The following is a 23825-nucleotide window of genomic DNA, read 5'->3' as shown; positions in this document are numbered from 1 at the left end:
CTTAAAAGTCTGTTATTTTGGGGCTAGGGATATAGCTCAATTGGTAGAGTGCTTGTTTCATATGTACAAGGCCCTGGGTTCAATCCCCAGCACCAAAAAAAAAAAAAAAAAAAAAAAAGTCTGTTATTTTTATCTTTGCTGCCTTTCTTAAAATGATTAGGAAAACGAGTGGTACTAATGAAGAAATTTCCTCTGGATGGAGAGAAGATGGGCAGAGAAGCATCATTATTTATTGTTCCATCAGTTGTCAAAGGTACAATCTCTATCTTATATTTATGTACTTTAGATGCTAAGTGAAAGTTTATTGAGGAACTTAGAAGTTTGCATTTATAGTTACTATTGGGATACTGTTATAAAATACATGTTAAGTTCATAGAAAAAAATTTTGACTTGTCAAAAATGTTTCAATTTCAAATTAATGTATATCTTCTTGGCTTTGTATATTAGTTAGTATACAAGCATTATTGGCTAACCAGTGATGCTTTTATTTCAGTTTGGTAAATAGGATGGAAAAGTGAGGAGGGAAGGTATAATTGAGATTAAAAGTACTTAGGTTAAAATCAGGAATTTTTCAAATGATATACTGTAGATAGAATAGAAATAGATATTTAAGTATTCTGGGAAATAAACAGATTATGATCAAAGCCTATTTTGTTATTGAGGATAAGAAATGTCAATAATAGTTCTAAAATATACTGCCCAATTGTAGTATTTGTAATATTTATATTACATAGATATAATGTATAATATGACTCACTTCGTAATGTAGATATAACCCTTTTTATGATGGCACCATTCTTTTTTTTTTCAGATAATACTAAATATACATATACTCCAGGATGCCCAATATTTTACTGCTTACAGGATATTATGCGAGTCTGTAGTGAATCCAGTACTCACTTTGCAACACTTACAGCAAGAATGTTAATAGCCTTGGATAAGTAAGATGTACCATTAAATGTATTTTTTAATTAATCAAATACATGTTTATACTTGAAATTAGTCCAATATAGACATTTTTAAAATAATATATGTATTAAGAAATGGTATGTTTTTCAATTATAAAATAAAAATGAAAACCACCCAAGGCAAGATTGGCTTATCTGTTTAGAGCATGTTAATTTTATTAAAAAATAACAAACACTGCCCTGACCTTGGAATTAAGATTCTTCTGTTACAAAACTGGATTTAGTGTTTAGATATTCTTATTAATAAGTTATTTAATCTCTCCCTTTGTCTTTCTCTAACAGTAGGACTCTTATCACCTACATCTCAGTGGTGTAAATTTTGAAGGTACTTCATTTTTTGAAAGGAGTTTTTATCATTACTATAGCATATACATTTTTAAAAATGTTTACTTGTGTCTATTAACAAAAGTTTTATTAACAAATGAGGTACTTAGCCAACACTAATGAAGATTATAAAAATCCAAGTGTAATATTAGAAAGTATCACATATCAGAATTAATAGTCTACCTTTTCATCTTCATTTTTGAACAAGTATTTTTACTACCTCTTTTTTTCTATTTTGCCAGGTGGTTAGATGAACGTCATGCACAGTCTCACTTTATTCCAGCTTTATTCCGACCTTCTCCACTTGAGCGTATAAAAACTAATGTCATAAACCCTGCATATGCTACTGAATCAGGCCAGGCAGAAAACTCACTACATATGGGCTATAGTGCATTAGAAATAAAGAGTAAAATGTTAGCCCTAGAGAAAGCAGATACCTGTATTTATAACCCTTTGTTTGGATCAGATCTTCAGTATACAAATCGGGTAAGAGTTGAATTTTGGCTTTGGTTTCAAAAGTCATTTCATGTCAAGTGTAATTTTTTTCTGAGATGTATGTGTGTGTGTGTGTGTGTGTATAGTTATTTGTAAACAAACATTAAGATGATATCCATGCTGTATTTATATACATAAAGGTCAATTATTAAAAGCTCTTAAGAAGTTTTTCTTTTTGTTTTGTTTTCTACTTTCTAGGTAGATAAAGTGGTAATAAATCCATACTTTGGTCTAGGAGCTCCAGACTACTCAAAAATACAAATTCCCAAACAGGAAAAATGGCAGAGAAGCATGAGCAGTGTCACAGAAGACAAGTACTTTTTTGGTTTTACTCCATATTGCTAACCTTAAAAATATATTACAGTATTAAAATATTGTTTAAAATAATACGTGCTATAGTTTTGCAACCTAGTTAATAGTTAACTTATAGCTGCTCAGTTATATGTAGCTTTAATAGGTGTGTCACATTTGTTTTGAAACAATTTCAATTTAAACAATGCTGTTTGCATTTTTTTACTTTCTTTTTAATAATTAGAGAACGACAGTGGGTAGATGATTTTCCTCTTCATCGAAGTGCCTGTGAAGGAGATTCAGAATTACTAAGCCGTCTTCTCAATGAGAGATTTTCAGTCAACCAATTAGACAGTGACCACTGGGCACCCATTCATTATGCATGCTGGTAAATGAATTACTTATTCTTTTCTTTCTAGAGAGAATAAATTCTTAGTATTAAATATTAATATATCTTATCAAAAAGACTATTATCATTCCAGACACTTTTTTCTACTATGGTTGCCTTCTGAGCTTTCTGTTTTGATCTTGTGATTACTATGTATGTGCTACTGTTCAGAATTGCAAGGTCTGACCCATGGGGAAAGTACTGCCATTGTTAATAGGGATCATCAAGTCTTACCATAGGATAGTTAATAACTAGTAAATGTCACCCAAGGTCCCTTATTTACCTTGCAGTGTCTTTTGTTTTATATTGGGTTTATGTTGTATTATTTTATCCTTATTATAAAGTTTGAATGTGTTAATAACATAGGAAATTATCCTCTTCATTCTTTGGGAAATAGTGGTTATCAGAAACCTTCATTAGAATCGGAACCTTCCGTTTTATTAGATGTGGGGGTTTGAAAAGAATCGGAGTTAGCTCTTAACACTACTTGCTTGATGTAGCTCTTTCTGTCCTACTCTTTTCACATAATATACTATTTCCCCTTAGCTGGGCTAAGTTTTCAATATTGGTGGCTGTAGTTAACAGAATGCCCATTGTCTCAAAAGAACATGATTATATTACAATTTTTTTCTATGAGAAAGTTATTTTTGACCTGTTGTTTAAAGTATAGTACCATATTACCTACTAACCGTTAATTGTCCACAATGTCTTAGCTGTGCAATGTTAAGCAAGGAACTTCACATATATGCATCTTAGTTCATTTATCTGTATGTAAAATACAATAACTAGACCATTTCTAGAGTTCATTCCAATTCAGAATTCTTTTGATTTCTCTAATTCTAATATTTGTGATCAAGTATCTAAATTTAGTTGCTTTTAAAGTATTTTTTTTCTGTTTTCTTAAAAATAAGCTCTTTTATTTGGTAAACTTGCTCTTATGTTTTCAGTTTGGGAAATTTTTATATTTATATTTAGGGTTACCCTAAATCATGCTTAGGTTATCTACTAGTTGTTGCCTCAGATTACTGATAAATACTGATGATGTAAATAATACTAAAAGAAATTGCATGCTTTACCTGTAGATAAACAAAAAAGGTATAACATATAGATCAAACCTCAAACAGCTACACTGTGGGATTGGGAAAGGCTAAGGCAGTGAATTGTAGTTTATGGCAGGAGATTTTTTTTTCTTCTCTAATAAAAAAATGGTAGTGTTTTCTACTACATGTTACATAAAAGCACTAGTCTAGCATTTAACATATTTTGGAAGGTATTTAAGTTTCAATCACATCTGTTATTCCTAAAAGTATGACAATTGCCAAGTTACTTAATTACTTTAAGGGTTTGTTTCCTTATGTATAAGATGGACTTCAAAATGATACTTTTCCTAAGATTAAAAAAGAAAATACAGGGCTGAGGTGTAACTCAGTGGTAGAGCACTTGCCTAGCATACTGAGGTTCAGTCATTAGCACTATATCAAAAAAGAAAAATGAAGATAGGGTTCTTTGAGGACACATAATAAGCACTTGATAAAGTTGGCTTTTATTAAATATTGTTGTAGTTGAGGTGATAGCTCAATAGCAGAGTATATGCTTATTAGCATGCATGTATGCATGACACCCTAGGTTCAATCTGCAGCACCCCCCCCCAAAAAAAAAAGAAAGAAAATGTTAAAATGTAAAGATGTTGGTGTCTCATTCTAAAACTTAGTAAGCTATAGTATTTTAATTTCAGCTTCTTGTTAATAGAGTACACCAAGGAAAATTTGATAAAATTAATTTGATAAAATTAATTTTCCTAGAAGTACAGATCACCAGACATACTATGGGTCACCTTTCAATACTTTTAATCAAATGCATCACTTGATTGGTATGAATTTGAATAAAGAATGGTTTATTTAGTTAAGAATTTAAATTAATTTATTTTGGAATATACTCTTATTCAGTACAATGATCTAGGAGGGGACCCTGAACTATCACAGCCTAAACTCTGGGGCTTGTCCAGTCTTTATAAGGTTAAACAATGTTTTACTCCTCTTGATCTGTTTTCTCATCTTTAAAATGAGGGTATTTGCCAAGTGTGGTAGCACAGGCTTTTAATCCTAGCAGCTCAGGAGTTCTGAGGTAGGAGGATCACAAGTTCCTGGCCAGCCTCAGCAACTTAGTGAGGCCCTAAGCAACTTAGTGAGACCATGTCTCAAAATAAAAAGGGCGGGGGATATGGTTCAGTGGTTAAGAACCCCTAGGTTCAATCCCTGGTACCAAAAAAAAAAAAAAAAAAAAAAAAGAAAAGAAAAAGAATAAAATAAAATGAAGCCAGGCATGCTGGCATACTCCTATAATCTCAGCGACTTGGGAGGCAGAAGATAAAGAATTTTAAGTTTCAAGCCAGCCTCAACAACTTAGCAAGAATCTGTCTCAAAATAAAAACTAGGAAATTGGACTGGGGGATGTGGCTCAGTGTTTAAGTGCCCCTAGGTTCAACTCGGGTACCAAAAATAAGTAAGTAAATACAATGATGGTTTTGATTAGATAAGTACTTTTCAAACTTTTTGGTCTCAGGACCTATTTTTCCTTTTAAAACTTATAGGATCAACAAAGACTTCTTTTTTGTTTATGTGGAATTAATGTTATTTACTATATTAAAAATGAAAACAGAAAAATAGCCTAAATATTTATTAATGCATTTTAAAATAATAAACATATGTATTCGCATAATACAAGTTTATAAAAGTGCCATATTTTCCAGAATAAAAAAATTAATGAGAAGAGTGGCATTGTTTTATAGTCATACAAATCTCTTTACTGTCTTTATTTAATAGACTCTTACATCTTACATCTGCTTCTGCCTTTAGTATGTTGTAAAACATGTCACATAGCTTCTAGAAAACTTCATACTAAGAAGAAAATAAGAATGAAAAGGGCAAATACTATCTTGTATTATTATTATGAAAATATTGACCTAGAAGACACCCTGAAAATTTTTTAGCAGTCCTTATGAATTTCTGGATATCTTTTTGAGGATCATTTAATTATATCACCCCTAGGATTGCTCAAAGCTGTTAAAATTCCTTAATCAGTGATCAGGCACCTAAATACATAATTTATAGAGTTATCATTTTCTCAAATTATTTAAATTGACTTTTACTCCATATTGTCAATGTGTCACCACTTGTAAATGTCTCATAGCCCATATTTTGTCACCTCTTTGCCCTTTCTATGCCAGACTCTGTTTTGGATCAAATCACTGTCTTCTTTCTCTGATAGTACTTTTAGGCATTAGTCCATTGCCAGAAAGTATTTTTAGAACTATGAGATGATATGGCTCACTATGAATTAATCCATCTGATTTCATTGGGGTCTTCACTGTAGCTTAGCTTTGCTTCATTCTCTTTGCTTCATTCATTCTATCATGCTTTTGGTCTTCCCCTACAAACTATTCTAAAGCTTTCTACTCCTAAATATGTAAATGCTCACTATTTTCATTCTTAACTTTCATAACTCCCTATACTCTTTTACCCCCTATTTTCAAAGAAAGGTGAAAACAGAAATGTACTTCTTTACCCCAATGATAAGTTTTTGTCTCCATACATCTTCTTATCTTCTTTTTTTTTTTTTTTTTTTTTGTACCAGAGATTGAACTCAGAGGCATTCAACCACTGAGCCACATCCCCAGTCCTATTTTGTATTTTGTTTAGAGACAGGGTCTCACTAAGTTGCTTATAGCACCTTGCTAAATTACTGAGGCTAGCTTTGAACTCTTGATTCTTCTGCCTCAGCCTCCCAAGCCACTAGGATTACAGGCATGTGCCACTGCTCCTGGCACCATTTTCTTTTTCAAACTTTCTTTGCTCTTGCCTTCATGCATGATTCTCTGTCCCTACATGTAAAGAACCTTAATTTGAACTTGCTACCTATACTAGCTACTGTCCTGTTTCTTTCCTTCCTTTCAAAGCCACTTAAAAGGTGAATGGGCCACATTCTCTTGTTTTCTGTATCACAATCTTCATAAACATTCATTACCTTCTCTGAGTTTTTAATCTTTCCCTGCCCTGCATATTGTTGACCGCCCCTTTATTCTAAGAACAAATTGGAGTTGCAAGAGTGTAATGAGACTTTAGTAAAAATTAAAATAAATGCAAGATTTTATTGTTAATCTATCACTATTATTAATGAAATATTGGCCTCCATTCTATGATCCAACCATGTATAGGAACGTGGAAACTACAAAGATTCAGAAAACCAGATTCTAACTCTGGCTAGTAACTATGAGACTTGGACAAGTTACCTAACTGACTTCAAGCTTCATTTTTCTCATTCTTCGAATTTGTGTTTGTATTAATTATTTTTATTATTACTTCTAGGATTATTCCCACATTATGACTTTCCCTGAAAGGCTGTGTTTCAAAATGCATTTATTCTTCTAAGAGGATCATCTTTCTCTAACTTCTCTCTCGGAAAGATTTTATCTATTCTTCCAACCTTAATAGTAATTCATTTCAGTTAAATGATTGTACATAATCTAGATAGATATTCTAAGCCTTTACCTCTCTTCTGAGAACCAATCCTGCATTTTCAATTGCCTACTTAACAGTTTAGTCATGCATCTTTTGTGCATAAGGCATTTTGGAGAATGCAGTGACATTATCTCTACCCTTAATGAACTTCCAGGGTAATAGAAGAAGTATATAAATAAAAATGAAATTAGTTAAAATGAGGTGAGTCCCATAAGAGTAACAAAAATAAAATGCTGAAATGTATTATTAGGAATATAGAAAAATTTATCCTAAACCGTTTCAAAGGATTAATAGAATTCAATCTGAACAAAATGAGGAAGAATAGAAGAGCATGTTGATAGCAGAGAACACCAGCAAAAGTCACATGAATAAGAAGGGGTAGGATACAAGTGAACAATTCAGAGTATAGAAAAACCATAGGGTTTGTGAAAGGGGAAAAGCGTTCAGGGCAAATCAGATCAATTCTAATATGTACTGTTTTCCTTCAAATATCTAAAACCAAATTTCCATTCACCTTCTCTCCTTCCATCCTCTTCTTTCGAAACAACAGATTATTTTTCACCATTGCTTCTGATTGCAATGTTCATAAATCTTTGGCTGTAATCAAGATGTTGACTCACTATGTCTGGCACATGCTTTGTACTCTTCTGAGACCTTGCTTTCCTTACTCCTTTCCCGCTACCTAAAATATTTTATCTCCCTTTAACATTTCTTATGTTCTTTCTTATTTCAAATCTGTTCAAATTGCTCTTTCAAAACACTTCCTGAAAAGACAAAACTCATTCATCTTTTCAAATGTTTTAAATAATTAAATACATGCCATTTTGATTTGACAGTTGTGAAGTCCCATTTGTGTTGTTATCCTAAATTCTTAAATCTAACAGTACAAAGTACAAAAGTTATAAATTATGTAATTTATCCATGTTAATGTCTTACCTGATTAATTAAACCCTTCAGAGCAGGGTTCTGTATCGTATCTTTGTGTCTTCCACATAGTTTAATGTAGCACCCACATATAGGATTGTCTCTGGGCCTCTTTTGTAATTCATGGTCAGACCTACATGTAAAACATTCCCATAAGATTGTTTATGACTTACTTTCTGATTCTAAACTTTTTTTTTTTCCTTTTTTGGTGCTGGAATTGAACTCACGGTCTTGCATATGATAGCACATGCTCTACCACTATACTGTATCCCCAACTTCTCTTAACCTATTTTTAACTAAAAATTATATCTTCCTAATTTATAACTTTTGTACTTTATATGGAGTGTTTCTCCATCACCTTCTTTATTTTATATTTGGTTATATTTTCTCTCAATTGATCAGAAATAGAATTGAGCCAAAATAATTAATAAAAAATCCCTAACCCTTGAGAGCATTTTTTGTCAGAGTTTTAATCCATTAATACTTTACTATCTGTCCTAAAAAAGCCTTAGATTTCTTGGATATTAGCTGAATTTTTTATTTTTTTTAAACATTCCAGATGATTTTTTTTTTTTAGGTAAGTTTCATTTTTTTTTTTTGTAGGTATGGAAAAGTTGAGGCCACTCGTATATTATTAGAGAAAGGAAAGTGCAATCCAAACCTTTTAAATGGACAGCTGAGTTCTCCTCTTCATTTTGCTGCTGGAGGAGGACATGCTGAAATAGTACAGATTCTCCTAAACCATCCAGAAGTTGACAGAGTAAGTTATTTCCCTATTTATCCCCATCCCAAGCAGTAAATAACATGTAATGACACTGAAATATTCCATTGTACATTTGAAAGGTCAGCTAAAAAATAAAAATAAATTTCATTTTATAGACTAAGTAATATTTATGTATGAGCTGTGCTCTTGAGCATACATTTTAAATGTTTTTTTATCCTGACAAAATATACCTCATGTAAAATTTATGATTTTATTTACGTTTAAGTGCACAATTCAGTGGCATTGAGTACATTCTCACATTATTGTGCAACCATTACCACTACCCTTTACCAGAATCATAAAATTTTTACCACTTTTCATTTTATATTCTATTTCCCAAAAAATGTCTTGAGAAAGAAAAAAAGATGGTCTATCCACATAGTAACAAGTGTTTCTAAAGGGCAAAGTAAAAACATAACAAAAACTGTTGTATCTGTATCAGAACTTTTAAAAATCAATAATCTCATTGACTAGTGCTTTCAGTCTTTTAACTTTGGCAATTCTTGTTTGATATAGAATATGTACAATGTAGCCTTAATATTTACTTAACACTTTGCATTAATCTTTTTTTATGAAATTCTGATTAATTGAATGTTTTCCCTTAGAAAACTATTTTTAATGTCCTTTTTTCCTTACCTCTCCCACATTTTTAGCACATAACAGACCAACAAGGAAGGTCCCCATTAAATATTTGTGAAGAAAACAAACAAAACAACTGGGAAGAAGCAGCAAAATTGTTGAAGGAAGCCATTAACAAACCAGTAAGGATTACATTTATCAATAGTCAAACATAGCTTTTAAATTGATAGATAATTTAAGTACCTGTGGCAAGAGTGAAAGGATACAAGCTTAGATGACTCCTTACTGTTGTAAAACTCAAGTATTAAATTTGTTGTCGTTCTTAACATTTGAACTTTTTTTTTTTTTTTTTTTTTGGTACTGAAGATTAAACCCAGAGGTGGCCAAACACTGAGCCATATTCCAGCCCTTTAATACTTTATTTTGAAATGGGGTCTCACACTAATTTGCTTAGGGCAAACTGAGTTGATGAGCTGGCTTTGAACTCTCGATCTTCCTGCCTCCTGAGTTGCTGAGATTACAAGGCATGTGCCACTGCACCTGGCTGAATATTTACTTTTATATAACCAAATGAACTGGAAAAATGAATAAAACTTCCAAGATAATTAATCTAATTTGGGGACTAGGGATGTAGGTCAGTGATAGAGTTCATGCTTAGCAAGCACAAGACCTTGGGTTCAATCTCTTTCACCAAAAAAAGAAGAAAACATAATTTCCAGTATAATCTCTAATTTCCAGTATAATCTTTTTTTTTTTTTTTTGGTGCTAGGGATTGAACCCAGGATCTTGTGCATGCAAGGCAAGCACTCTGCCAACTGAGCTATATCCCCAGCCCCCAATATAATCATTCTAAAACAGGGATTTATTCTGAGAAATGCATCATTAGGCAATTTCATCATTATGTGAACAACATAAAGTATTTTTACACAAACCTAGATATCATATATAGCCTTTTATATACGTAGGCTGTATTGTATATAGCATTACGTATGTCATCAACTAAAATGTTCAATGATGAACAAATGTAACTTGATGTGTTGAGTAAAATAATTCTGATTATTCATTGAAGAATATTTCTGTATTAGCCCTTCTAAACAACATTTTATATTTGTAAATTCAGCATTGAACATAATTTATTAATTTAGTCTCAGCAAGTTAGTGAAAACTTCCTCCCCCTTACAAAAGTTGACATAAGTGATTTCCTGGCTCTATTTTTCTGCTATTTCAACCTAGTCTTCCCATCTAATTATGCCCAAAATAAACTGATAAATCTAATGAGAAATACACATTGTATTATAAAGATTAAAGTTTAATTTAGAATTAGCATTGACATTAAGATGGAGAAGAGGGCTTGGGGCATAGCTCATTGATAGAGCACTTGATTAACATGTGCAAAGCCCTGGAGTTCCATCCCCAGCACCATAGACAAACAAAACAAAAGCAAGAATGGAGAGGAATTTACAATAAGAAGAAATTGTTATACCTAAAAGTTATAGTGATTATAAAACTATTATTAATTTAAAAACTATTTGAAAACTTAAAAACCAGATAAAAAGGTTTATACCAACAGATGTAACTGATATTCCCGAGCCTTTCTAGATACTAATCATCAACTAGTCAATAAGTATTTATTTAGTATATCTGTGAATCTAACACCATGGAATACTCTTGAAAATGGTAAGGAACACATAATGTCTTCCATTAGGAAATGTTACATACAGACTCACCACACATACACATTTTGTCAAAATACTATTCCAAGACCATAAGACAGAGACAAGAAATGATAAGCAATAGAGACACCTTGTGTTACACTTCATTACAATTAATTTTTTAACTGTATAGTTATAACACATTTTTATTTCTGGCATAATTTTTATATTTTGAACGGATAAGAAGAGGAATCAAGTACTTCAGTCCAAAATGATTTGGCCTAGAAGTTACTTGGGAGCATCAGGTACTTCCTGTAACACTTTTATTTGAGTTTTTCTGAATTAAAGGAAGGAAGCTAGCCAAAATTTGTTGTTCTATAACTTTTACCTTCAGAGTCTTTTGTTATAAAAGACTTCTCAGTACAAGTTACTGCTGCTGCCATATCTTCAGTATGATTTATGACCCATTTTACTTATTGAGTACTTGACTAAAACTTAGTTCAGTGACCAAGTCTGTATTTCCCATATATTTACCTTTTACATTAACAACTATGAAACATCCTCCCAGAAGAATTTGAATTTTAAAGAACCATTTTCTTTAGTTGCCCAAAATTATTTGACAGAACATTCAGAAGAAAATAATTTAGAAAATATAAATAATAGAAGTAAAATGTTTTAAAATATTATTAACAAGTTCTCATTTGAAGCAGCTTTCTGATATTTTTGTATTAGAAATCTATTCTAAAAGATTAGAAGTTAAAAGTAAAGTGTTTTATTGGACTGTGTTAGGTAATTTTTAAGCAGTTTTCCTAATTTATTATCATTCCTTATCCTAGTATGAAAAAGTTCGAATATATAGAATGGATGGATCATACCGTTCTGTAGAACTGAAGCATGGAAATAATACCACAGTACAGCAGATAATGGAAGGAATGCGTCTCTCTCAAGAAACTCAGCAGTATTTCACTATTTGGATCTGTTCAGAAAACCTAAGTAAGATAGTTTTTATTTTATTGTTTAAACACCATTATTCCTTTTTGGAAATAAAATGGTAAACTTCAATGTAACATTTATCATTTGCTTTAAATTTTAAGTAATACCATGTTATTCTCTTTTGTATAAATTATTAGTGTTCAAACTGCTGAAACAGGTGAGCCCTTAAGGCCCCTTCCCTCCTTCATTCAAAGCATTTTGTAACTAGTAAAAACCAAAAATTTTCTTCTCCTGCTACAACATTTGATTTGAATGCCATTAAATGTATTGTTCATATTAACTCTCTCAAAATAATCCACATGTTCTTTTCTTTACATTAGTTTTCCAGCAAACCTTTGTAGTTAACAACAAGTTAATATGTGTGTATAAATAAATGCATATATATATGTTTTTTCCCACACAAAGTATTGCATAGGTAAAGAATTTAATTGATAAAGGTTGGTTACCTAATGGTTTAATTGTATCTTTGACACAAAATTTTATTGGTTGTGATATAATTAAATAGGTTATAATGGAATTAAAAATTTGATAAATTTGCTAGATGAATTATTCTTATATTAAAAACAAGCAATTATCTACAAATTAGATAATAGTAATGATTAAATAGTGATTTAAATTTAGACTTTTATATATATTCAGTACTTGAGTGCCCATAGTTTACAATAAAGTTTTTATATGCATTGGCGTAATATTTTTTTTTTTACATTATCATTTATAAAAGGAAAGATGTTTTTCAGGCCTTCAGCTCAAGCCTTATCATAAACCTTTGCAACATGTTCGTGACTGGCCAGAAATACTTGCTGAATTGACTAATTTGGATCCCCAAAGAGAATCACCACAGCTTTTCCTAAGAAGAGATGTGAGACTTCCTTTGGAAGTTGAAAAAAAGGTTTGTTTGGAAATCTTTTTATGGTCATTTAAATACACAAAATCTATTAGGTTCCTATTATAGGCACTACATGCAGAAATTGCACTATTCCTGTACCAAAGAGTTTTACTTCTGTTTTTATATTCAGTCCTTATATCTTTGTGGTGATTAATAGAGTTTCATTTGTCTACTTATAAAACACTTGGTTATGGCTGAGGTTGTGTGGCTCAGTAGTAGAGCACTTGCCTAGCATGTGTGAGGCAATGGGTTTGATTCTTAGCACCACATATAAATAAATAAAATATAGGTCCATTGACAACTAAAAAATATTTTTTTAAAATGGCCTCTTGGTTAGTAGTTTTTTTTCCTTTCTATTCCATTATCTTAAAGATTTTTTAATTGTTTTTTCTTGTAAAAAGAAAGAGGAAAGCAACCCCCCCACACACCAAAAAATAATTAATAAAATAGCAATTGGATGAAACAGTTTATATAAAAAAAATAATTTTGGTGGGAGGAATAGTTAGGAAGTATGAATTTTAAAAAGGGCTAATCAGTTATGTAAATTTTGAAAGAGTTACGGGAAAGAACACTGAAAATAAAAAAAAAAAGTTGAAAAACTGAGACACACCTGAATATCTAGAAAGATCCCCATGTTCAAAGAGAGGAATATTTAATATTGTTGAACTGTCAATACTAGCATAGTTATCTACAGGTTTAATGCAACCCATAATAAAATTTCAAAGCCTTTTTTACAGAATTTAAAGGATGACCTTTAAATTCATATGTAATTACAAAGGACCTCAAGTAGACAAAGCAATCTGGAAGAGAGAAGAATAAACTTAGGAGATTCACCTTTCCCAATTTTAAACCATACTGCTACAAAGTTCAAAACATTTTGGTAGTATTCTAGGATATAAACTAATAGAATAGAATTGAGAGTTCAGAAATAAGCCTATACACGTGTGACCAATTGTTTTTTGACAAGGGTGCCAAAATAGTCTCTTCAACATATGGTTCTTGAACAATGGGGAAATTGGAACCCTTGTATGTGGCAGATAGAACATAAAATACTATAGCCACATGGAAAACAGTTTGGTGATTCGTCAAAATTTGAGGCATAAATTACCATAGGCTCTCCTAGGTATAAAATGTGAAAGAATTGAAAACAGACATATTTATATGCCATTATTCATTGCAGCCTTATATATAATAGCTAAAAAGGTGAAAACAAACTAAGTGTCCAGTAGATGAGTATTCAAATAAAATGTAGTATATACATAAAACAGAATATTATTTGGTGTTAAAAAAAAGGGATTAAGTTCAATATTTGCCACAACAGGGATGAATCTTGAAACCATTATATTAAGTAAAATAAGCCAGACACAAAACACTACTATTGTATGATTCCACTTACATTGTATTATCTAGAAAAGGCAAATTCATAAATAGAAAGTAGATCAGAGCTTACTAAAAGTATCATTGGAGGAGCTGGGGAGGGTTTTGGTTTGGTTTGGTTTGGTTTTGCTGGGGAGCGATGGTTTTGGTTTGTTTGGTTGGTTTTGGTTTGTTTCTTTTGGGGTGCTAGGGATCAAACCCAGGACCTTGTACATGCTAACAAATACTCTGCCACTGAGCTATACCTCCAGCTCTGCTCATTCTTTTGGGGGGAGGGAGAAGAGGGATACTGGGGATTGAATTCAGGGGCACTTAATCACTGAGCCACATCCCCAGCCCTATTTGTATTTTATTTTGAGACAAGGTCTCACTGAGTTGCTTAGCGCCTCACTGTTGCTGAATCTGGCTTTGAACTCACTATCCTCCTGCCTCAGCCTCCTGAGCCACTGGGATTACAGGCATGTGCCACCGTGCCTGGCTCCACTTCATCTTAATGGTTATAGAGTTTCTGTTAATGTAAAAGCTGTGCAGTTGGTGATAGTAGCATGAATTTTGAATGTAATTAATGCCACTTAATCACTTTTTTTGGTAAAATGACAAACTTTATGTTGGGTACTACAATTTTTAAAAGTATATTAGTTCCATAATATTTTAAATATTTTTTTAGTTGTAGTTGGACACAATACCTTTCATTTTATTTATTTAATTTTTATGTGGTGCTGAGGATTGAACCCAGTTGCCACACACATGCTAGACGAGCGCTCTACTGCTGAGCTACAACCCCAGCCCCTAGTTTCATTAAGTAATCTAAGTATACCCAATCTACCTTCTCCAGTCATGTAATATTTTAAAAGTTGATAGAAGGAGCATTAATGATAATATTGGATGATAAACAAATGCATAATCAAACTATAAAATAAAGTGGACTCAAGTGAAAAAGCAGTGCTTAGTAAATTCTTACGGCAAATACAGAATATCATGATCATCTGTTAAAATATTTTTACCTTTCACTCATTGTATAATTGAGAAATTCCTACTTGTATCATCTGAAAAAATGAAGAATTATATTTATTGGTTGGCATCATTCTCTTAGAATGAAAACAGCTTGATTTCACTAGAAAAGAACAGAGGTTGATTAACACTCATTTAACATAGGGAATTGTATATGTTGGTATCTACTCAGACTCTCCTAATTTTCTTGTCAGTTTATACCAGAAAATAAGCTCTCCATCAGTCTTTCAACATTTTATCTCAAGAAATTTTTAAAAAACTACGTAAGTTGAAAAGTGATTACAGTTCACATTATATTCTATCTATTTGACTAATTGTTAAATTTTTTGCCACATTTCCTTTATCTCTTTTTCCTTTGTGAACCATTTTAAATTGAGTTGTAGATATCATGACACATTCCTACTTATTTTAGTGTTCATTTCCTAAAGGACATACCTACATACCACAATACCATTTTCAACCTAATAAAATATTTCCATAATAACAGCTAATATCCAAATTAATATTTTTCCTAATTGTTTCAAAAAGTCTTTTATAGCCTCTCACCTGAACGATCTGTCAAGGATCATACTTTGTATTTGACCTTATCATTAGATTCCTAGTTTAGAATGGTCTTCCCATCTCTGTTTTTTTTTTTTCTTTTAATTTTTTATTCTAATTTGTTATATATGACAGCAGAATGCATTACAATTCATATTACACATATAGAACACAATTTTTCATATCTCTGGTTGTACACAAAACATATTCACACCATTTGTGTCTTCATACATGTATTTAGGGTAATAATGTCCATCTCATTCCACCATCTTTTTTACACCCCTTTTCCCCTCCCTTGCCCTCCCTCCCCTTTTCCCTATCTAGAGTTGGTCTAATTTTCCCATGTTCCTCCTCCCAACCCCACTATGAATCAGCCTCCTTACATCAGAGAAAACATTTGGCATTTGGTTTTTTGGGATTGACTAACTTCACTTAGCATAATTTTATCCTCTTTTATTGCTGAGTAATATTCCATTGTGTATGTGTGTGTGTGTGTGTGTGTGTGTGTGTGTATATCAATCACATTTTTTTTTATCCGTTCATCTACTGAAGGGCATCTAGGTTGGTTCCACAGTTTAGCTACTGTGAATTGTGCTACAATAAACATTGATGTGGCTATATCCCTGTAGTATGCTGTTTTTAAGTCCTTTGGGAATAGATCGAAGAGTAGGATAGCTGGTTCAAAGGTGGTTCCATTCCAAGTTTTCCAAGGATTCTCCATACTGCTTTTCATATTGGCTGTACCATTTTTTAGTCTCACCAGCAATGTGTGAGTGTGTCTTTTTCCCCACATCCTTGCCAACACTTACTGTTGTTTGTATTCTTAATAGCTGCCATTCTGACTGGACTGAGATGAAATCTTAGAATGATTTTGATTTGCATTTCTCTAATTGCTAGAGATGTTGAACATTTTTTCATATATTTGTTCATTGGTTGCATATCACCTTCTGAGAAGTGTCTGTTCAGTTCCTTGGCCCATTTATTGATTGGGTTTTGTTTGTTTGTTTGTTGGGTTTTTTTGTTTTGTTTTGGTTTGGTTTTTTTTTTTTTTTTTTTTTTGGTGTTTAGCTTTTTGAGTTCTTTATATACCCTAGAGATTAGTGCTCTGTCTGATGTGTGAGGGGTAAAGATTTGCTCCCAAAATGTAGGCTCTCTATTCACCCCACAGATTGTTTCTTTTGCTGAGAAGAAACTTTTGTTTGAGTTCACCCCATTTATTAATTCTTGATTTTAATTCTTGCACTATACGAATCTTATTAAGGAAGTAGGGGCCTAATCCGATATAATGGAGATTTAGGCCTACTTTTTATTCTATTTGACGCATGTCTCTGTTTTAATTCCTAGGTTCTTGATCCACTTTGAGTTGAGTTTTGTGCATGGTGAGATATAGCTGTTTAATTTTATCTTGTTCATATGGATTTCCATTTTTCCCAGCACCATTTGTTGAAGAGGCTATCTTTTCTCCAATATATGTTTTTACATTTTTATGTTTATGCCTTTGTCTAATAAAGATAACTGTATCTTCTATTCTGTACCATTGGTCTACCAGTCTATTTTGTGCCAATACTATGCTGTTTTGTTACTGTTGCTCTGTAGTATAGTTTAAGGTCTGGTATAGTGATGCCATCTGCTTCACTCTTCTTGCTAAGGATTGCTTTAGCTATTCTGTGTCTCTTATTTTTTCCAGATGAACTTTATGACTGCGTTTTCTATTTTTATGAAGAATGTCATTGGTATTTTGATTGGAATTGCACTAAATCTGTATAATGCTTTTGGTAGTATGGTCATTTTGACAATATTAATTCTGCCTGTACAAGAACAAAGTAGATCTTTCCATTTTCTGAGGTCTTCTTTATTTTCTTTCTTTAGTGTTCTGTAGTTTCCATTGTAGAAGTCTTTCACCTCTTTTGTTTGGTTGATTCCCAAGTATTTATTTTTTTGAGGCTATTGTAAATGGGGTAGTTTTCTTCGTTTCCTTTTAAGAGGATTTGTCACTGTTATACAGAAATGCCTTTGGTTTATGGGTTGATTTTGAATCCTGCCAATTTGCTGAATTCATTTACTAATTCTATAAGTTTTCTGGTAGCTTTTTGGGGGGCTTTCTGGTATAGAATCATAGTCAGCAAATAGTGCCAATTTGAGTTCTTATTTTCCTATGTGTATCCCTTTAATTTTTTTCATCTAATTGCTATATAACATCTTTCAAGAACTATGTTAAATAGAAGTGGTGAAAGAGCATCCCTATCTTGTTCTAGTTTTCAGAGGTAATACTTTCAGTTTTCTCCATTTAGGATGATGTTGGGCTGGAGCTTAACACAGATAGCCTTTACAATGTTGCAATATGTTCCTGTTATCCCTAGTTTTTCTACTGTTTTGAACATGAAGGGCTGCTGTATTTTGTGGAGTGCTTTTTCTGCAATAATTGAGATGATCATATTGTTGAGAGCCACCATGGAAGGGGCCCCAGCAAACTTCCAGCTGCCAGTGATGATTGGCTCACAGTGGCCCAGCAAACTTCCAGCTGCTAGCTGATTGACTCCTCTGCGGTGATGCTCATTGGGCTGTTTCCCTGCCCTTTCAGACCACAGAGCTGCTCATTGGGGGACTCTTTTGGCTCCGCCCATGTGACCCATCCAATCAGCTAGCAGCTGGAAGTTTGCTGGGGCCACCGTGAGCCAATCATCAGCTGGCAGCTGGAAGTTTTCTGGGGCCCCTTTGGCTATGGCTCTCAACATCATATGGTTCTTATCTTTAAGTCTATTGATGTAATGAATTACATTTATTGATTTCTGTATGTTGAGCCAACCCTGCATCCCTGGGATGAACCCCATTTGATCATAGTGGAATATCTTTTAGATATGTTTTTGTATTTGATTTGCCAGAGTTTTATTGAGAATTTTTACATTTATGTTCAGTAGAGATATTGGTCTAAAGTTTTCTTTCTTTGATGTGTCTGTGCCTGGTTTTGGAATCAGGGTGATATTGGCCTCATAGAATGAGTTTGGAAGTGCTGCCTCTTTTTCTGTTTCCTGAAGAGTATTGGTATTAGTTCTTCTTTAAAGATCTTGTAGAACTCGGCTGTTTATCCATCTGGTCTTGGGCTTTTCTTGGTTTGTAGGCTTCTGATGGTGTCTTCTACTTTGTCACTTGAAATTAATCTGTTTGAATTATGTATATCATCCTTTCAGTTTGGGCAAATCATATGACTCTAGAAATTTGTCAAGCCTTTGATATTTTCTATTATATGGGAGTACAAGTTTTCAAAATAATTTCTAATTATCTTCTGTATTTCTATAGTGTCTGTTGTGATATTTCCTTTTTCATCACGAATGTTAGTAGTTTTCTCTCTCCTTCTCTTCATTAGCATGGTTAAGGGTTTGTCAATTTTATTTATTTTTTCAAAGAACCAAAACTTTTTGTTTTGTCAATTTTTCAGTTATTTCTTTTGTTTCAATTTCATTGATTTCAGCTCTGCTTTTAATTATTTCCTGTCTTCTACTGCTTTGGGTGTTGATTTGTTCTTTTTCTAGGGCTTTGAGATTTAATGTTAAGTCATTTATTTTTTGACTTTTCTTCTTTTAAAGAATGAACTCCATGCAATGAACTTTCCTCTTAGGACTGCCCTCATAGTGTTCCAAAGTTTTTGATATGTTGTATCTGGTTTTCTTTCGCCTCTAAGAATTTTTTAATCTCTTTGATATCATTTGCAACCCATTGTTCATTCAGTAGCATATTATGTAGTCTCCAGGTATTAGAGTAGCTTTTATTTTTTATTTTATCATTCATTCCATTATGGTCTGGTAGAATGCAGGCTAATATCTCTACTTTTTTATATTTGCTAAGACTTGTTTTGTGGCATAGTATATGACCTATTTTAGAGCAGGATTCATGTGCTGCTGAGAAGAAAAGAGTATTCATTCATTGAAAGATGTAATATTCTATATATATATCAGTTAAGTCTAAGTTATTGATTGTGTTATTGAGCTCTACAGGTTCTTTTTTCAGCTTTTGTTTGGATGATCTATCCAGTGGTAAAAGAGGTGTGTTAAAGTTATCCAGAATTATTGTGTTGTGGTCTAGGACTCTTGAACCTGAGAAGACTTTGTTTGATGAACGAAGATGCTCTATTGTTTGGGACATATAAATTTATTATTGCTGTGACTTGTTGATGAATGTTTCCTGTAAACAGTATGAAATATCCTTCTTGATCCCTTTTAATTAACTTTGGCTTGAAGTCTATTTTATGTGAGGATAGAAACCCCTGCTTGCTTCCGCAGTCCATGTGAGTGGTGTGATTTTTTTCCCCAACCTTTCACCTTCAGTCTGTGGATGTCTTTTCCTATGAGTCTTTTGGAAGCAGCATATTGACGGGTCTTTTTTTTAATCCAATCTGCCAGTCTGTGTCTTTTGATTGGTGAGTTTAGGCCATTAAGATTCAGGGTTATTATTGAGAGCTTGTTTGGAGGTTCTAGCAGGGGAGGGCAGCTACTTGTATACCCTTGACCAAAGAACAGTCCTCCTCTATTGGGGAAGGTCGTCCTCTTCGACTAGTTTTTTCCTTTAGTGTAATACCTCCCTTTGCTGATTTTCATTGTTGTTTTTCAGTTCCTCTTTATAGAATATTTTGCCGAGGATGTTCTATACTGCAGGCTTTCGAGTTTTAATTCTTTTAACTTTTGTTTATCATGGAAGGTTTTTATTTTATCATCAAATCTATAGCTTAATTTTGCTGGATATAAGATTCTTGGTTGGCATCCATTTATTTCAGAGCTTGATATATATTATTCCAGGATCTTCTAGCTTTCAGGGTCTGGGTTGAAAAATCTGCACATAATCTAATTGGTTTCCCCCTATATGTAATCTGATTCCTTTGTCTTGTGGCTTTCAATATTTTCTCCTTATTCTGTATTTTAGGCATTTTTATTATAATGCATCTTGGTGTGGATCTCTTGTTATTTTGTACATTTGCATCCTGTAGGCCTCCTGAATTTGGTTTTCCAATTCATTCTTCATGTTTGGAAAACTTTCTGATATTATTTCATAAAATAGATTGCTCATTCCTTTGGTTTGGAACTCTGTGCCTTCCTCTATTCTGGTAACTCTTTTAATTTTTTTTTTATTGGTTGTTCACAACATTACAAAGCTCTTGACATATCATATTTCATATATTAGATTGAAGTGGGTTATGAACTCCCAATTTTACCCCAAATGCAGATTGCAGAATCACGTCGGTTACACATCCACAATTTTACATAATGCCCTATTAGTAATTGTTGTATTCTGCTACTTTTCCTATCCCCTACTATCCCCCCTCCCCTCCCCTCCCATCTTCTCTCTCTACCCCATCTACTGTAATTCATTTCTCTCTATTCTGGTAACTCTTAAGTTTAGTCTTTTCATGCTATCCTATATTTCTTGATGTTCTTCTTATGGTTTCTTACCATTTTCACTGTGTAGTCTACATTCTTTTCAAGATTATATATTTTGTTTTCATTGTCTGAAGTCCTTTCTTCCGAGTGGTCTAATCTATTGGTGATGTTTTCAATTGAACTTTTAATTTGGTTTACTGTTTCTTTTATTTTTGTTTGTTTGCTTGTTTGTTTTAGAGCCTCTGTCTCCCTATTGAAGTAATCTTTTTCTTCCTGCATTTGTTTTTGTAGCTCATGGACAAAATGATCTTTTGCTGCTTGTATTTGCTTTCTTATATCTTTTTTTTTTATATTTGCGGAGCATTTTCATTTTATACATCCTGAACTCCTTCTCCATCATTTCTTATGCTGTGCTGGCCATAGATTCTTTTTTTTGTTAATCTTTTTATTTGTTGACAGACCTTTATTTTATTTAATTATTTTTATGTGGTGCTGAGGATCGAACCCAGTGCCTCACACATGTTAGGCAAGCGCTCTACCACTGAGCCACAACCCCAGCCCCTGGCCAAGGATTCTAATAGTGGGTTATCTTGAATTGTTTGGGGCACTTTCTTCCTTTGTCTTTTCATATTGCTTGTGTGTCTTCCCTTCTAGAACTGTGGATCCAAAGTGTTACCATTTTTACCCTATAGGCTTATAGTGCCTCGATAGGAATCCAATACCACTCCTTTGAGGTGAAGGACAATGTTAACAGATCCTAATATAAATAATATGCACCCTAAAAACAAATGTTTGCTATTAAGATGTTTATAGTTTGGTCACAATGTACAGAAGTGGTGAATTCAATTATTATCTGCAGTATACTCTGTAAGTTTCTAAAAGGATTTATATATTCTGATGGTGGACAAAGAACCAGGGATGAGGAGTAGAATGATATGCTGAGGAGGTAAGAGGTAAAGATATAGAGTTATTTTATCTTAGGAAGTGTGAAAGAGAAATCTAAAGAGGAAGATTAGTAGCAGGAGAAGGAAGGGGAAGTAATTTGGGGTAGACAAGTAAGTAGGAAGACAGGAGAGTACTTAATACAAACACACATATATATTAAGAAAAATAAAAAACCGTGAAAATAGTAGAAATTGGTGGGGAAAAAAGAAAAAATAGAATATATAACACAACTATAATATACTGTTCAGAATCCTAGTTCTCAAAGTCCCAGTTCATGCAAAGTACTTGATTTCATATATGTTGGGGATGTGAGGATAGGAGAATAGAGAGGGAGAAGAAAAAAAAATCTTGAAGGAAGAAACAGGGATTGTTTTGGTTGGAGATGGGTATCTTTTCTGCTTCTCTTCTCATCCAATGGGTGGGATTGTCTGTTATTAGCTGGTATTCTGCCCTCAGGATGTTGAAGGTAACCGGGGTGTCACTGTGCGGGGGTAGCAGATGCTGGGGAGAAGGAGTTTGAAACTGGGTACCTGGCCATCTGGAGTTCTAAACTGGGAATTGCCCCTGCTGAAGACTGTGATGAAGGTGTCGAAGATGGAGGCACCATCTTTCAATGATGGGGTGTCAGATCAGGTCAGGGGAGCTGAGCGATGGAGTTGGACAATGAGTTCAGAGACAAGTTCTGTGGCGTCTATCATGTGGCAGTTGGCTGACTTCAGAGCCTGTGTGATGTTCGCAGGCGCAGGCAGGCTTCTGCAAGTAGGGGACTATGTCTGCTGCTGCAGAGTCCTAAGGTAGCGGTGACTAGGATAGCCCCACATTGGTAGATGCGGGGGTCTACATGGGAGTGACGGCCAGAGTTCCTACTCATGAGAAGCTACTGCGTGTCCTGTGTTCCAGCAGCATCTGTAATTTCTGCTCTGGCCAGTGGCCAAAAGTTCTTCGCAGGTGCTGCTGCTGCCAATGGTCTCGCTCTAGTAGTATTAGAGATGTGCACCCAGCAAACTATGCTTTTAATATTATTCCTTCCTAAGTACAAAAATCTTTATTCAGGTAATATAAAAAATGTTTCCTTTAAGACAAGCTTTAAAAAAATTTTTTTAAATTGTTCTTATTAGTTATACAGGAGAGTAGAATGCATTTTGACACATTTTACACAAATGGAGCACAACTTCTCATTCCTCTGGCTATACATGGTGCAAGTCACACCAATAGAGTAATTATACATGTATATAGGGGTAATAATGTTTCATTCTACCCCCTTCCCATCTCCACAGCCCTACCCTTCCACTCACTCCCTTCTGCCCAATCCAAAGTTCCTTCATTCTTCCCTACCTATTCTCAACTATGGATCAACATAAGCTTATCAGAAAACATTAGGCCTTTTGGTTTGGGCGATTGGCTTATTTTACTTAACATGATATTCTCTAGCTTCATCCATTTACCTGCAAATGCCATAATTTCATTTAAGGCTGAGTAATATTCTATTGTGCAGTGGTGCAGGCCTGTAATCCCAGCAGTTCAGGAGGCTGAAGCAGGAGGATCATGAGTTCAAAGCCAACCTCAGCAACTTAGTAAGGCCCTAAGCAACTCAGTGAGACCCTGTCTCTCAAATATAAAAAAAGGGCTGGGGATGTTGCTCGATGGTTAAGCACCCCTGGATTTAATCCCTAGTTAAAAAAAAAAAAAAGAAAGAAAACCCATAAGACAAGCATTTTAAAGTACATTTGTCCTTCTTGGAATTGATATACTTCCTTTTTATGTCTTCACTAATACAGTGTATAAATATAGGTAATAGAAAAT

At 33.4% G+C, this 23825-nt stretch overlaps 1 protein-coding gene across 1 annotated transcript in view; it reads left to right on the top strand.

The window, feature by feature from the left end:
- The window catches only part of Krit1 (KRIT1 ankyrin repeat containing), a 39172-nt gene that overhangs the window by 7243 nt on the left and 8104 nt on the right, over positions 1-23825 (top strand). The window contains exons 4-12 of the mRNA XM_026413057.2: positions 161-253; positions 812-941; positions 1535-1778; positions 1986-2101; positions 2323-2466; positions 8511-8667; positions 9324-9431; positions 11738-11894; positions 12632-12783. Coding sequence (XP_026268842.2) covers positions 161-253; positions 812-941; positions 1535-1778; positions 1986-2101; positions 2323-2466; positions 8511-8667; positions 9324-9431; positions 11738-11894; positions 12632-12783 — 1301 coding nt within the window. The remainder of the gene's footprint in view (positions 1-160; positions 254-811; positions 942-1534; positions 1779-1985; positions 2102-2322; positions 2467-8510; positions 8668-9323; positions 9432-11737; positions 11895-12631; positions 12784-23825) is intronic.

Source organism: Urocitellus parryii, chromosome 3, assembly GCF_045843805.1.
Source record: "Urocitellus parryii isolate mUroPar1 chromosome 3, mUroPar1.hap1, whole genome shotgun sequence".
In the NCBI taxonomy this organism is placed as follows: Eukaryota; Metazoa; Chordata; class Mammalia; order Rodentia; family Sciuridae; genus Urocitellus; species Urocitellus parryii.
The sequence above is the reverse complement of the archived record's forward strand: the minus strand, read 5'-3'. Positions and strand labels throughout refer to the sequence as shown.